Source organism: Hyposmocoma kahamanoa, unplaced genomic scaffold (assembly GCF_003589595.1).
Source record: "Hyposmocoma kahamanoa isolate Upper Pololo Valley unplaced genomic scaffold, ASM358959v1 65, whole genome shotgun sequence".
NCBI lineage: Eukaryota > Metazoa > Arthropoda > Insecta > Lepidoptera > Cosmopterigidae > Hyposmocoma > Hyposmocoma kahamanoa.
The window spans coordinates 5,083,358-5,100,408 of record NW_020653853.1 but is presented as its reverse complement, the minus strand read 5'-3'; the positions used below and the strand labels follow the sequence as shown (position 1 = coordinate 5,100,408).

General features: G+C 33.9%; 2 protein-coding genes across 3 annotated transcripts in view; one reads left to right on the top strand and one right to left on the bottom strand.

Moving 5' to 3' along the window:
• Positions 1-133: 133 nt before the first annotated feature.
• On the bottom strand, positions 134-4,161 carry LOC113231212 (X-ray repair cross-complementing protein 5-like). 2 transcript variants are annotated; one of them, XM_026465417.1, is made up of 4 exons: positions 3,830-4,161; positions 3,440-3,738; positions 2,361-2,516; positions 134-1,921 (listed from the first exon to the last, which is right to left on the bottom strand). In XM_026465417.1, the coding sequence occupies exons 2-4, from the start codon at positions 3,731-3,733 to the stop codon at positions 245-247; spliced, it is 2,127 nt and encodes a 708-aa protein (XP_026321202.1). In that variant the 5' UTR covers positions 3,734-3,738; positions 3,830-4,161; the 3' UTR covers positions 134-244. The 2 variants fall into 2 exon arrangements, with proteins under 2 accessions (XP_026321202.1, XP_026321201.1); XM_026465416.1 differs by having other exon boundaries at positions 3,440-4,161.
• A 6,384-nt stretch (positions 4,162-10,545) lies between these two features.
• Positions 10,546-17,051, top strand: part of LOC113231213 — a 20,487-nt gene continuing 13,981 nt past the window's right edge. Inside the window, exons 1-3 of the mRNA XM_026465419.1 lie at positions 10,546-10,842; positions 11,394-11,543; positions 13,590-13,728. Of these exons, the coding sequence (XP_026321204.1) occupies positions 10,722-10,842; positions 11,394-11,543; positions 13,590-13,728 (410 nt within the window). The 5' untranslated portion in view covers positions 10,546-10,721. The remainder of the gene's footprint in view (positions 10,843-11,393; positions 11,544-13,589; positions 13,729-17,051) is intronic.

Here is a 17,051-nt window from a genome sequence, read left to right as displayed (position 1 = left end):
AAATTACATGAATTTATTGTGTGCAAACTTGAGATTAGATTTTATTGGAATATTATTAAAATTCAGGCCTACTTGAATGTCTGTTGTATTATTTGGATAATTAGTTACAAGGAAATACTGATTAAATAACGAGTGCATTTATTTTTTCTTTATTACTATAATAACATAATATATAACATACTTATAAACATTTAATATTGAAATGCTCTTCCAAATAAACATGATAAAGGAGGAAAATGAAATTTCACATTTCATCAAACATATCATTGATTGTGGATGGAAGATTCAAATCTGTGGAGTTAGGTATTGTATCATTGTCATAAGCTTGACTATCATCATGGCCATCTTCTGTTTCGTAAGTACTCAATGGATTCTCTCCTTTCAAAATAAAGCTTAATTGCCTTTCAGTGATGAGATCAATCACTTCTTGTTTCTTGCGGTCAACTAATGCAGCCCTAAACTTCTGCAACCAGCTGTTGTAATGTGAAGGCTCCACCTTAACACACTCACTTCTGAAGAAACTCATAGCATCTAATGCCTTGTTGTAGTTTCCATCTATGTTGTAATAAATGAGACTTTCAATTGCATCAGTCATGTCTGGAGCTAGATCACTTAGTTTTTTATCTTTGTTAGAGAGAGCTTTGTAATCCTCAATAGGATCAATTGTTCCAATCCTTACAATTTCATTAATTTTCTTGGGCATTTGAAGTTTGGGAGCATCTGCAACACTACTATGACTTTCGTTATTTATTAATGGGGCATCCAACAGTTTCATTGGAACATTGTCTAATTGTATATCATTATTTTTCTTGTTTCTAGTTTTCACTTCAACTTCATTCAGTGTAAATAACCGCTTCAGCTTTTCCAAAGGTTCTCGCGACCTTTTCTCTATCAATGGAGGTTGCTTGAACAACATCATAATCTCATCTCTGGGTTGTGGTAATGGTTTTCCTGGGTTCATAGCACGGAATGCTATACAATCCAATACATATTGTGCTGAAGGACTAACAGTTTCAGCTATAGGAAATGCCTCTGCTTCATCAAAAGTCTCATCATAAGCTTTCGTCAAATCCATAGCATGAATGAGGTCTTTGAAGGCATTAACTTGCTCATCTGTAAAAGCAAACTTTTTAAGATTGGTAGAAGGGAATGCTATGTTCTTTATATCCTCTTTGAAACACACCTCTGCCATGGATAAGCAGATAAAATTGTTAGTGTCAATAACGGGCATCACAGCAAACATTTTTGGAGCATTGCCATTGTTGTACACTCTCCTGACAAGACCAACTAGTTTTAACTCATGGAGGCACTCAACGAGGCACCTGACAGCCTTTTGAGCGTTTTTGTTTCCTTTCCTACCAAATATGTATTGTAAACCATCTCCACACAAAGTTTGCCAGTTGATGTTAGTAGCGTGGGTGAAACCATAGACGGATAAACATTTTGAACCTGATTCATACTGCATTGTTTTGTCACATTCACTGAACGGAATAACAGTTTGTCCATAGTTATATCCTTTTATGATGTTGTCTTTCTCAACAACAGTTTGATTATCTTCATTGACATGATGTGTATGTCTCATTATACCTTCTGAAGTGCTAGCTGTGGAGGTTACTCGATCTTTGACAGCTTTGAGCCAATTTTTTACAACAGGCTCATCTCTTAATCTGATGTAGACAGATACAGGGACCTTTATATTTGGTCCAATACTCAGATCAACATTCCAAGGCATAGGATTTTTTAACCTTTTTTTGTGGAAGAGTAAATACTGCATAATATGATGAAATGGTTCTGTGGCTCCATTTGTTATTGTTACAAACTGTTTTGCCAGTTCAATATCATTGCTGTCATGGCTTTCATCATATATATCTGGTCCAATGATGTCTATTTCAAAGTTATCCTCTTGTAATCCATTGAGTACCTGGGAAGCATATACAAAATTTATTCTGTTGTGTAATGTACAGAATTGACATTGTAATTATTATGAAAGTTAACATTATTGCTCATATATGTAAATAAAAAGATGTTCTTGACAAGGATAAAGAGAAAATTTTTAGAACTGAAATTTCAAAATTGTTATTAGAATCACTCATAGGAAATGAAACTATTTTTTTGGATGTAAATTGTGTATTATTTGTTTTTTTTAAACAAACACATTGTACCCTTTACAGCCACCTGTGACCACGGGACCTGTAAAGAGCCCGAAAATTTGTTTATTTTTTTGGTAATTGGTTTGTTTGAAAAAATAAATACATGCAATTTAGATCTGAAAAAATAGTTATTTTCTACATGTAACAATAGCGAAAATCTAAGAACTCAAACACTAGCTCATGTAAAACAGATTCCAGAATTAAAGGTACCTGTTCTATATCATTTGAATCAAGCTCCGTGGGGCATAGGAAGTTAGTCATCAGTACAATCTTCTTACTGGCTATCTTGACTCCACTGATACCATTTTTTAAATGGTCTGCAGCTACAATGATAGCTTCAATCCAGTCACCACGAGTATTTGTTGCCTAAAAACAAACATTGTAAATATGTATTATTTATTTTTTTATTTATTTATTACAAATATAACTTAAAATAAGGTACATAGTAGAAGTGGTGTCTCATAAACCTATTGCAGGTTTTTCTGTACACCACTGCTTGATTCATAATATTAATTAAAATGAACATGAGGGTAGAAAGATATTCCGCTCCGATATTATATTACTGCACATTATACGGGGTGCTAATTTAATACTTGTTAGCATGGTTAGATTTTAGTAATTTAAGTGTAAATTTAGCTATAGATATTAAGTTTTAGTGTAATATGTGAATTAACATAATAACCTATTGGGTTAGTTCGCAAATTTTTTGGCTCACTACTCACTAAAGATTTAAAATTTCAATGCCCACCACTACAAAAAATAATTGGAAACATATATTTTTTGTGTTAACACAAAACATCACAATGAAAAAAATTATACATAAGTAGTGTACTTTATTAAGATTTTTTTTCAAATGCATTAATACCCGCCAGCCAGCATCAATATCCCCAATTGCTTCCGAGTCCCCTATCACCCACACCCCCTAGGACTCTGCAGCGCCCATTGAGGACCACTAGGTAGGGACCGCTTTGGGAAACCCTGTGTTAATATATCACTACTAACACTTTTTGTGTATAGAATTCAAAGTGGTAAACTGTCAGATTATTCATCAGATGGAACAGTTACTGTGACCTATAGACATACACAAAAGCATAGTCAGTTTTGGGGCAATAGGTAGAGCCTTCTATATCTGTGATTGGCCAGCTGGAAATAGACCTACCAGTGCCTATGCCTATCTGTGGCGGTATAATATACTCTATGGTTCAAGACTTTTCATATTACTTGAAACAAACTCTCATACAAACACAAAAAGCCAGTAAATTTAAGAATACAGTACCACAAGTACTTACTATCTCTGGCAAACTCCTGATCATCTGCCAATTTGGAGATTGAAGTTCATGAAGTAATTCTATCCTCTTGAAGGCGCCCGCGCACTGTTCAGCCATGTTATTCTTCGTTTTTTTCGAGCCCAACAGAACAATTCCCAGAAGATTCTTCCCTTGACTCATAATTTTTCTCTCAATAATCTTGGCCGCGCATTCCCGCGCTTCCGCAACGAAGCTCTTCTCATTCTTTTCCTCTGGTGTTCCAACATTCCGACCTACGTCGAGGATAATCACGATGCCTTGGTCCACTTTAGACATTTTTGCTGTTGGATTTTAGCACTTACATTAATTGGATAACGTAACACGCGATTAGTAAAGTAGCAATTTGTATATGTTATCTTCAATTTAACGCACCTTCGGCTGTGAAAGTGCACGCACAACTCGAATAAATAATCACGAAATAAATAACCCTATCAATCAAAGCGAGATGCGCAAGTAGCGCAACACAGAGCTTCCGATACCGGCCCGACAGACAACAAACAAACAAGAAAAGAAACAAGTTCAAACAAGTCGAGGCAAAGCACAAATTAGAAAGATATATGCGTGACGATTGATGATTGTTGACGATAACGTTTTTTTTTTTCTTATTTCTCTTGGCTTTTCGCGGTAAGCTTTTAGCTACTTACCACATTATTATTTTTTTAATTTATTAAGACTTTGGCAAAGCCATCAGCCTAAACATGAAGTTTAATTATGTTTCTGTAAATAATGGCCGCCACAAAGAGGATAGGCAATTTGAGGCGGCGTGCTTGGATTAACTCGGGATTCCTTAAACGGGCCGATACGGGTATTTTAGTTTGATATTCGTATAATTTCGCGTTTTAATCTTCGATTAAGGCACAATAGCACTAGCCTATTCCACTTTAAAGTAGATTTCACAAAATAATTGAAAGTCAAAATAAAAACGATACTTTTCCCTCCAACAAAGAGGATCTAACCAAAAAGGTCCAAAGCGAATCTTACCACATTACATAGACAGACTACTACTGTGAACCTTCTGTGAACTATTGGTTTTTTTATGGCTCTGGGTACAGAGTAGAATGACCAAAGAATATTTATATTCCTTTCAGACCGGGCTGCTCCAAAACTACAACGAATTTATTACATCTGAATATGTGCTATAAGTAATTGGGGGTCGCAGATTTTAAATCTGGTGTCGTTTTCGCAATTTTCCGACGCCATCTTAGAAAAATTAGATACCAACATTTGTATTATTCTGGGCCCTTCATTTCCTAACTACGTATATCCATACAATGTATCGGGTTGGGCCAGCCATTACCCATAAACAATTTAGTGTGGGCCTAGCCATTCATTTCCCTAATTTATATTCAAAATTAAAAAAAAAACAAAATTCAGAATAATCTATAATTCATATTCATATTCAGAAGTAAGCATTATTACCAATGTTGGACGTTAATCAATTAAATTTCAATCAGATTAAAAAATCAATTCAATCAATCAATTCAATCAAATTCAATCAATCAATCAATTGCAATTGATTTAAATTGAATTAATTTTAATTGCAATTAAATTAATAGCAATTAATTTTTTTAGTTGTTCTAAGAAACAATTGAAACTAAATTGTAATTAAAACCGAAACGACCTAATAAAAGTGTTATTGCGAATATGGGTTAGGGGGTGGATTAGACGGTGGGTTAGGGGTATGTTAGGGGGTCGATTATGGGGTCGGTTAGGGGTTGGGTTAGGGGGTCGGTTAATAAATAGTTCGGTTAGGGGGTCGGTTGGGGGCCGGTTAGGGGTCGTTTAGGGGGTCGGTTATAGGGTCTGTTAGAGGGCCGGTTAGGGGGTCGGTTAGAGGGTTGGTCAGGGGGTTGGTTAGGAGTCGGTTCGGGGTCCTTTAGAGGATCGGTTAGGGGCTCGGTTAGAGGGTCAGTTAGGGGGTCGGTTAAGGGGTCGGTTAGGGGGTGGGTTAAGGGTGGGTTAGGTGGTGGGTTAGGAGGTAAGATGGCGGGCACGATTATTCACATAATGGCAAGTTGGGTATCGTTTTCGAGGTATTTGGGGGTGCTCATTACTAATATAGAATTTATTTCTAAATCCAAAATGGCGGACACGACTTTTGAAGTAAATGTAATATGCGTATCAATTTAGAGGTATTTGGGGGTGCTCATTACGAATATGGCACTCACTTCTTAATACAAGATGGCGCGCACGACGATCCAAATAATGGCCAGTTGGGTGACCTAACTTAACCTAATCCACCCCCTAACACACTCCCAAATCCCGTCAGGAGCTCAAAAAAATATCGTTGCCTATATTTTGTGTGAACTCCTTCACACATGTTCGTGTCCGGACCGGGCGCCGGGACGGGCCCGCAGTTCATACAAACTAGCACGCCCCGGCCACGTCCCTGATGTTTGTGGATGGTCCTCTAGTAGTCAAAATTGGAATGTCAGTAAAAAAAATTCAAATATTTTAGCAACTTCTGCGTCTGTGTTTACAATTTTGTCATTAAATCTTAGTTGAAAATCTAAGTTACGAGCTTTGACCCTTCCAGTTTCGCTGTTTATAATATTCCAAGTCGTTTCTACTACATTCGCGCTGCTTTTAATTTTATTATTTATAAACATTGCTTCGGCTGCAACACAAACACGTTTTAACATTTTCGAATATTTCCTCAGAAAATCATTAAAACTGTTACTAGTGTTATAGGTCCTTTCATCGTAAAGATCATATAGCCTTTGTCTACTTTTGTGAATTCCCACAGTCGCCCAATCACTAAATTTCAATGAATTATTAATAGTTATGGTTTTGGAAACTAAAAACATAATCACGTTCACTTTTCACTATGTTATAAACTGAATTATACAATTTATTGGGATCGGTAACGTACGAAATGTCAGTTAGTTTAAGCATTACGTTATTTCTATAAGCTTTAAGTCGACAATTATTTATCGGAACACATGTGATATCCTTTTTTGGCATTTAGTCAACAGTTATATTAAAAGAGGCCAATTGACCACATGATCAGAAGTTAATTTATTTATAATAGATTTATTACTCGGTACGGCGTTAGTATAATATTGTCTAAACAAGTGGCTGTAATAGAAGTTATTCTAGTAGGCACCAAGAAAAGATTCACAAGATTATAACATTGGAAAAATGACATGAGCCTACTGCTAGCACTGGAATCTTCTAATAAGTTAACATTGAAGTCAATACAAATAGCAATATATTTATTTGGATTATTTAATTTGCCTAAAACTTCATCTAATCTTTTTTCAAATAGTTCGTAAGATGAATGAGGGGTCTGTACACGCTTATTATAACAAGCCGTTCAAGCTCTATGCAGGATATATCTGTAGTCCGCTCAATAGATAGGCTCACAATATCTGTACGTTCTTTAAATTTTAAATTATTTTTAATAAGAATTAAACAGCCGCCATGAATAGTTTTTTCTCTGCTGAACGAACTAGCCACCTGGTAATTGTTGAAGTTAAACATGATAGAAAGTTGGATTAGATAGTAAGTTGTGCTCGGTAACACAAAGAATATCAATAATATTACAGTCAATAAATAATTCTATTTCTAACTCTTTGCCTTTCAAGGTAGTCTATTTAAAATATTCATTTTATTTATAAAAATAAAATAATTTGTTGAAAAAAACTCAAACATTTCTTCTTACAAAATTAATCGACATCGACAAATAAATCATCAATTTATATTTTGCATGCGTTAGAACATCTCCTGAAGGACGAACGCCTCTTGTAGTACGGGTTTGCTATAATAGGCCTGCTTCTTCCTTTTCGATTCGCTCAAAGGAATATTGTCATCTTTGCTGTCTTCATCGGAGGCTGAAGAAGAGAAGGTAGCATCGTCCATGACTTTATTAGGGTGCAGGTGCACATACTCTTCTCTCGTCATCATCACTATCGTCTCCTGAAACACATACTATTTCTGCGATAGCAGTAACGCTTAAAATGTCTACCATTATTAAATAACTATGAAAAATATAGAGATGAAGTTAGTTTTAACAGACGCGAAAAGTAACGTACGGCCCAGATTGATACAATTGTGTAGAAAAAATTTGAAACGCCACCACAGCACTCTTTTTTATTTATTTATCGGTGTACGTGTATTCAAAACACTGATATATCTAATGGATCAACAAATAATAATTAGCTATACTCATATAAATACGTAGGAAATGATACTTACAATCGCCAAATCTGAAGTCACAATTTTCCACCAAACAGAACGTGCCCGAAACTGTTGGTTGACTGACGTAGGCGCGATATTTACGCGGGAGTTTAAGGCCTGGTTCTTGCTCTCGCTTAATCGTCAGTACGGAGCTTCTATGGAAGCTAAAGAACATGTTACGTAGACATATATAAATCAGACGTTATATGCATATGATGCATTTCGATGTCGAAAACATAAACATGTCTTTGTCTAACTATTACGTGCCGTCTTAAGCCAAAAGAGATAGCATTACATTGGTCTGTGTTAAACACGGGAATCGAAAATACGTAACGTCATCTTAAATGCCAACCGTGTCCATTTCGCAGTACATGAGGTAAATAATACCGTTGTCAAAGGGAAGTACATCAAATGTCAAAAGAAATGTTTTTCCAAATGTACTATTGAATTATTCGCATGTATTATAATTAAATTGGACAGAAATATTGACAGTGAGATTAAATAAGGTATTAATAAAAATGCGACGCTGCAGCATTAAGGGATGTGGCTTTAGAAAAAGCGCAACTCAGACGAATGTTACATTGCACAGGCATGTGTTACTGTTTTGTCTATAAATCACACAATAGCCCAAATATTTCATGTAATTAGACTTATTTAAGTAGTTTATTTATAAATATTGCCAAATTTTGCTTTTGTTACTTTAGATTGCCTGTTTGTTTGTATATTTTGATGATTGTTGTTAACGATTATTTTGAGATAGTGTTGATCTTGTAAGCATACATATTATCGATATTCTGTTATTAAAACAATTCACTACGAGGTTTTTATTGTTTATTATTATTATTTTTATTATTTCAAGTTTTCCTACAAAAGAAGAAAGGAAGAAAGAATGGTTGGAAATAATAGGACTGCCAAATATAAACGTTGGATCAAAGACCTTCTTCATTTGATCGCTTCATTTTGAAGAGTCAAATTTTAACAGAACTTTGAATGTAACTAGATTACAAGACAATGTTATTCCATCATTAGGTTTTTCGGTAAATAATTTCATGTTCAATTTAGATTAAACAAGACTCATTACTAGTTATTCTTGAATTGAAAAATTACTTTGATTGGATTTTTGCTGTAAGTAAGTTTTAAATAAAGTTTTATTAATGCCTAATATAATTTTTTATCAAAACTCAATAGTCAAGAACAATTCAGGAAATTTAAAAAAATGTACATTTTGCATTTTTTTTGGAACAGTCTTAAGCTGTGCTATAAGCCATTTCAGTATGATACATTCATTACCGGACACCCTGTATACCAGTAAAGTAGGTATAATTTAGTAAGAATGCGCATGTCGCCAACAAACTGCACATCAGTTTGGTGACTTTTACTAAATAAATTACCAGTTGTAATGTTGAAAATATTTTTTTTTAAAGTTTAAAAATGTGTGTTGACATTTATAATAATATACCACTCGAGATTAAATTATTAGACTTGTGTTTGTTTAGGCATGCTTTGTTTACAGTAAACTAATGAAACAAAAAAAAAACAGTTTCAACATTCAAGCCATACATTTGCATGTCAATAATGACTTATCGATAGATTATGGTACAACACTAAAGAAATCCGCTATTTGTAACTTTCAAATTTGGGATATATGCACGTTGATTCTGTAGTTAGGGCAGCTCCTTTGTTTTATTTTTTTTCCATCCTCTAAGGTACGGGGCCTTAGAGGATGGAAAATAATTGGTTTTCATAGTCTAACCTAGAGATGGTTGGTACTTGGTACTTGGTGTAACGGCTGGTGTCCGCAACTAGAGTTGGTTAATATATAATATAATGCAGTCATTTTGCCGAGTCACAATAAAAAAAAAAAAAAAATATATAGCTCAAATTATAACGTTAAATTAAAAACTAATTACAATTAAAATAGCAATTATAATTTGAAAGACATAAAGGTGCTACAATTATAACGAACTTATTTCACTTTGGATTGGAGTACTTTAAGAAAATTAAACCAAATGCGATCTAGCGACATAATTTTTCAATACTTCAATGTCATACCATCAATCTATCCGTGCTTTACTTACGCAGCTAACAAACAAAATCCTTCTTCGTCCTGAGTTATCTCCTTTAATATTTCATAGAATATTCTATGTGGAAATTGCGGCTTTTGTCATTGGTTGAAGCAATTATAACGTGAAATACTTTCACATATTATTTGTAGCATTTAACGTTTGGTGCGAAACGCGAAATAGCTGATTGGTTTATTGATGTTAAATTTCACGTTTGAGTTTGAGTACGCTAAGCGCTAATGCTATATTTAGCACTTAGCAAGTATTATAATTGTACTTATGTTATAAATTGTAATTTTGGATACGTTTTAATACGATTTTGAGCTAATGGTGGAACGTTAGCAAAATTTCGTCTGTTGAAGCAATTTAAATTAAGATAATATATTGCCACTAGAAAAACAAAATTTATGAAGATTTCACAGCAGTGACGAGAGAGAGTGTGATAGAGAAAAAAACCTTTTTAGTGGCTCCCATGTTTTCGTTCTGTAGCATCCTCTAAGTTCTGTAGCTTCTACTGTTGACAGGTGTTAACGTCAAATGTAAAAAATAAAAGGAAAAATAAAAATATCGTATTTATTATTTAGATTTCTGAAAAATATTGGATAATGGAAATTTTTGATAAAATGGGAGTATGACTATGATAATATTATATATATGTATTTATATATATATTTTGGATGGTGCCAAGTTTTAATAGTTTTACTGAATTACTTGTATCCATAGTCATAAAATAAATAATAATAAAAAAAATACAGTGTTATTGGTTATTGTTGTTCAAATCGATGAATTCATACATTTTTTCATCGGTGACTATTTTGGATTTTGAATTAAATTATTGTTTTACGTCGTTCATTAAATAACAACAGGAGTTAATTGTTTATTTTCTGCTTGTTATTTTTAACGGCATGACCGCCAGACGTTACCGAAACTCGAAACTTGAGTTTTCGTCTGTCAGCAAAATGTGAAAACAATTCAAAGAATTTAAATAAATATGTGAAAGACAGCTAAAAATCTACGCAAAAATGTTTTCGCCGTTTGCCAACAGGAGTAAGATCATGTCTGAAATGATGAAATTCTCATTCCATCATCGTGCATTTTACTGTTATGTGGGAATGAGCTTATGGATATTTTTCCTTATCACAGGTACTTTCAATTTTAAGTTACTAATAGTAGATGATAACCGCTGTAACCCTTAGTACATGTTTAAAGATTTCGCATAATAAAAACATTTCACTGTAATCGTGTTTCGAAGTTACATTGTTGTTTGTATGGTAAACTAGTTCCGCCTACGCAAAAATAAAAAATGCCACAAAATGTGGACAGTATTTATTTGTTTTAGTTTGTTTAGTTTGTTTTATCTAGTTTTAAGAAGCATGAAACGTTCGAACTTTTATGTCGGCCTCGTAATGTACGTATTAAGTAATTTATTGTTAAAGTGTTTATGTTATTAGAATTCCCTGTACTATGAGTACCAGAGGAATAGAATTCTTTCTGGGGCACAATCTAGAACACCCAGACTAGAACCAATTTAGACAAGTTCATTTCTCAATTTGGTCAACTGGGAATGGAACCCGGGACCGCCCCATAAGATAAAGTCAGTCAGTCAGTTCAGTGGCCTAACAGCATAAACTGTTAGGCCACTGAAATTGACAATGTTGAAAATATAAAATTTTTGATTTATGATTCTTTTCCAGTGATGTACAAGTATATGTCAGTAGGTGAGGAAGCAATAATGCCCAAGAAAGTGGTACAAAGCCAGTATATATCAAAAAGCGACTCCAAATTTAGGAAGATCTACATTAGAGCCTGCAATCCTCCTGAAAACATTCACAGACGTACAGAAGGTAATGTTGAGAAGTCTCAAATAATAAATAGAGTGACATAAGTGACCTGTTTTTATTCTATTTGGTCGAACACTGAATGTTAACTCTCTACTAAATACCTAAACACAGGAGAAAGAAATAAAAATGAAAGATAGAAAACGTAACTTGGTAATTTTTCTATGAAATCCAAAGCAGCTAAAATATCAAATGAGAAGTGTCTATATTAGTCTATCTATATAATTTAGGATGATCCCTGTGACAGTTCATAAAAATCTACACAATACTTTGTGTTGATTTTCATTCTCGCCTTATTTAAGAAATTAATAATAGAAATAACGCTAAATCATCTAAAATATTAAAAAAATTGTTTTGTTCAATATTCTGGCTAATTGTGTCTAGTAAAGTTTGTCAAAATTGTCTCGAAGTCATATGCACTACGCAAGGGCAGTGACTCCGCCATCCCACATCACTTATTTACCTATTTTATAAATTATGATTATGTACTAGTATTGTTATAATTTACTATTTATTTACATTAATTAGAAAAGTTGACTGAATAAAGTTTTTTGTAACTTAGATTTGGTACTTACCAACTTTAGGTTACTTGAAAGTATTGCTAGAAGTACCTAGCTCCACAGAGATTCGCACATGAGTTTTATTTCAACATTAGACTCCACAACTTACAAAACAGGAATGTCAACACTTGTATCCTCCGCCTAAACTAAACGTTTCACATCATGCCATAAGAGTAGACTTGACGCACTTGTACTACTCTTTTTTTTTGCACTATTACTAACTCTTCTTTACATACTAAACCACATGGCATTTCGTGACAGACTAGAATAGAATGTACCTATGCGGGATGTAAGCGTGATGTAGACGCAGTTAGTACGGGAAGCAAGGTCGACTGATCCACCAATCGCTCGCTCGATACGATACTACCCCGCCGTCGCTATCCGCTTCCATCACCAAATAGATCTAAAATGCATTTCTTTCTACCCTTGCGTGCACATTCAAGGTCATTGTTCGAAATGTTTGCAAGTGCCGATGCCGTGCAAGTCAATGACCTTTGGATAAAATTTGTTTACTGCATTTAAATAACAAATAGGAATTTACGAATTTTTTTTTCGATTTTTTTTTACTTGTTTGGATTTAGTTTCGGATATAGAATGACCTCTGTAAATATGGCCAGAATGCAAATCAACACATTGTCCAACCTTGTAACAACATGCACTAATTTACCTATTTCATAAACTAATTATGTATGCTTCGCTTTTAAATTTATAGCCTTTCAAGTTCTTAGGTTTTCGCGATTGTTACAAGTAGTGAATGAAACTATTTTTCCGGATTTAAATCGCGTATATTTGTTTTTTTAAACAAACTTTTGTTCACCACACTAGTTAATGTGGATCTTGCTAAAGCCACTGCCACTGTGGCCGAACAGTTACAATGCTGGACTGCCACAAAGAGGTCCCGGGTTCGATTCCCAGGCCACGAGAAATATTTGTATGGCCTACATTTATTTCTCTCGTGATTTGGGTGTAATTTGTGGTTGTCTACCTATGTGTGTGGCCATGGCATCCGCGATACAGGATTTTCCTAAGTGCGAGACTGTGAGTGTGTGAAAAAAGCAATAAGAGCCAAAAAGACATTAAAATAAATAAATTATAAATATTAGACAACATCACGTACATTGCTCAGATCCCAAAGTAAGAAAATAAAGCACTTGTGTTATGGAAATCGTAATATAACAACAGTACCAGACAATATATAAATGTTAGTTTTCTACATTGAACCGGCTGGGGATCGAACGCGGGACTTCCGAGATGGCGACACCACGAAAACCGATATGCAAGCCACTCGACTATGGAGGTCGTCGTTGCGTGTTTTGTTTTCGTCCACACTGCAAATGCGAAATGCACAATGTGGTTTTTGGTATTATTGCATGGGCATAAAGCTTTTTCTAACTTGGCTTAAGTCAATTCCGTGTTAACAAGTGACCACACTTTTTTAAGACTTCCTTAATTTAAATTTTTTTGATTAAGCTAAAAAAAGAACTATTTTCAGGTGTAGTAGACAGTGACACTTGGCTATTGCAAGGTGTGCTGGTACTGATAAGGCATGGAGACAGGGGGCCTCTGACTCATCTTAAAGGGGGTGACAAGCTACCTTGCGACACTGAACCTAACTCCGCATTGCTAAAGAGGTAAGTTTATTTGCTTATATATAATCATATTTTCTACTATTACAATATAAAGAGTCAGCAGATTAAAGCGTATATAACTGTATACAAACAAACATTTCTTGTCCCGTGTTGTTTATAATGTCGGAAAATGTGATATGAGGTTGACAAATATGTCACAATAATTTAATAATAATAATGCACACACTCATAGCCCCGTACTAGAGAAACCCTGTGTCGCGGCTGCCATGTACACACATACACAATCACAAATTGCACCCAAAATAAATGTAGACCATATAAATATTTGTCCTGGCCCAAGAATCAAACCCGGGATCTCTGCGTGGCTGACCAGCATGGTAACCGCCACAGAGGCAGTTTAAGCCGAAACAGCTGAATTTGACGACCCTGCAATAAGTATAGGCGGGCGTTTAAACGAAAAGCATTTAGAAAAGTTTGCTTTTTACAATAAGCGCACGCTTTTCATTTTAGCGTTGGTCAGTTCTATACTCAACAATTTCATTTTTCACAATGTGCCTATGTTTTAAGTAACGCCATCTATGTTTTCTAGATAAATTAATTCAACATAACGTTGCAAGTCTATGCGCTTAAACGACTTTTTAAGCTTCAAACTAAAAAGCTTTTACTAGAACGCTTTTTAAACGTATATTTTAACGTTAAAAAAATAATACCTAAGTTTTTTCCATGACAATGGTTAACAACTACAAAAGTTAAACAACTTATATTTTAGCACGCTTTGAAACGCCAATGAATAAAATGTTAATGATAATAATAATAATAATAAATTTATTTGCCATAATAATAAAACAACATGCATAGTGTACAGTAAGTAAGTATCAAAGAATCAATAGATATGACCGCTGGTACTTAAAAATAGAAAACCTGTGCTATAAGTACCAGTAAACCTTCCAATGACGTAGTAAAATTTACAATTTATTACGTTGTTTTATTTATACATTATGCAATAATAATAATAAGAACAAGTAGTAATTTGTGGAGACAGCAAATGAGTAAAGTTAAATTAAACCATGGACCAATAACTCAAGAGGACTGCTAATCTCCATATTAAAAATCGTAGCTCTGAAAAAGGTCAAAATGCCGTCTTATTCCTAGATGGCGCTGATCGATAGCCTGGAATTAGTTAATATTTACGTAAATGGCCGTGGATATCGATTAACTCCTCTTTTATAGGAAATATAGTAGATATTCTATTTTTCTTGTAATGTTTTTCAAATATTTAGTAACAAACTAAAATTATTCTCTGAACTTCGATATTTATGCGTATCAATAGATGGCATTGTTCGTTGTTAACTAATTAATAACGTAACGCTTGCGATTATCGTTAGATGGCGCTAATCCTAAACAAAATAAAAGAATACTTGGAAGTATCTATAAAAATCTGAGCAATATAGTATAACCTAAAGGAAGTCTAAATTGTCATCCGTTTGCGGTGGCGCACAGTGGGCCCAAATTGATAATTCTTGGACATAGGAATAACTTGTGGAGTATCGAGCTAATTTTTTTATGTGATAGACAAGTTATTGTAAGTTATTGTAATAAAAGTTGTTAGGAGTGTTAACTCCTAACAACTTTTATTCTTGTATGATTTCTTGAAAAGTTGATAGTTTCAGAGAAAAAAAATATAATTTTTTTTTGTGGAGAAATATACATTTTGTTCTTTATCTCAAAATATACGAAAATGTAGTGTGCGTGGGTTACTTACAGTATAGTTCCAATCATTTTCTATGTAGAAAAAAATAATCCGTCTGCATGTACTTGCGGCTTTGTAAGTAGAGGTGCGGCAAAATTGCTAACTCTTTTATGTACTTTTTTAACAAAATACATGAGCTTCGACTAAAGAAAATTTAATTTTAGTGCTAAATTACACAGAGCGTTATAACAATAACACGAAAGTTAAGTAGAAACTAGTATATTGTGTTTTATTTTTTAATAAATAACAAATCTAACATTTTGACATCTTTTTACTCGTAAAGCCGCAAGTACCTGCTGATGGATTGTTTTTTTTTCTTGATAGAGAATGATTTTTTTTTTTTTTATAACTCACACACTCAACATAGCCCCGCACTAGGGAAACCCTGTGTTGCGGGTGCCATGGACACACATAGACAACCACAAATTACACCCAAACTCACGAGAGAAATAAATGTAGGCCATACAAATATTTCTCCCGGCCCGGGAATCGAACCTGGGACCTCTGCGTGGCAGTCCGGCATGGTAACCGTTCGGCCACAGAGGCAGTTAAATAAAAAAAAAATAAAAAAGTTAAGTTAAATTGGACTTATACTGTAAATAAACCACACATTACATTTTACATACAGGCTATGGGTGACCGCTTGCGTTCTGGCACCAATTTGTCCCTCGTCCTTCCACAACACAGTTCCTAAAAATATTCGAACTCGTTCACAGTAAATGCCGCCCGAATGTGGAACCTTCTCCCGGTCGAGGTCAGACAGTCGCCTTCGGTTCGGGTTTTCAAGGGTGCTCTTTTGAAGTTTTGGGATTGTTCAGACTTCACATGTTAGAGCTTTTGAAATATTTATTTACATTTGATATATTTATTTATAGTTTTATTTTGTACATTCAATTTATTATAGACTTTGTATATATTAATGTATCAACATTACTTAATATATATATATTCGTATGTACACTTGATTTATTAAATTTATCTGTGTATTTATTGAGTATAGTATATTTCATTTCTTTACTTATCTATTTTTAGTGCCACCCCAAAAACCAACTTTCCTCTCAGATTTTCAAAGGTTAGTTGGAAGAAATCTCTTTATGGGATAAGCTCGCCTTTGTACACAAATATTTAAATTGTTTCTGAAAATTTGTAAGTTACAATAAAGTGGCTTGTGGTACAATAAAGTGTTTAAATAAATAAATAAATAAATAAATACATTTTTCTACAATTCGAGATAAAAAATAAAATGTTTATTTCTCCAAACAAAAAAAAAAACTAAAATTTTTTTTCTGAAACAATCAGCTTTCCAAGAAATTACATAACAATAAAAGTTATCAGGAATGTTATTATGTATCATGTGAAAAAAATCAGCTCTGTATTCCTAAAATTGTTTCATGATTAAATAATTATTTAGCCTAAAATTTATACTTTTTATTTCCGTTATTTTTAATTACCTTCAGATTAATTTATACTGGGTTGTTGGACTTTATGCACTGTTTGTAATGGATGACATATTACACACAGATTACACGAAGCTCATGTATTTTGTTAAAAAAGTACATAAAAGAGTCAGCAATTTTGCCGCACCTTTATTTACAAAGCCGCAAGTACATGCAGA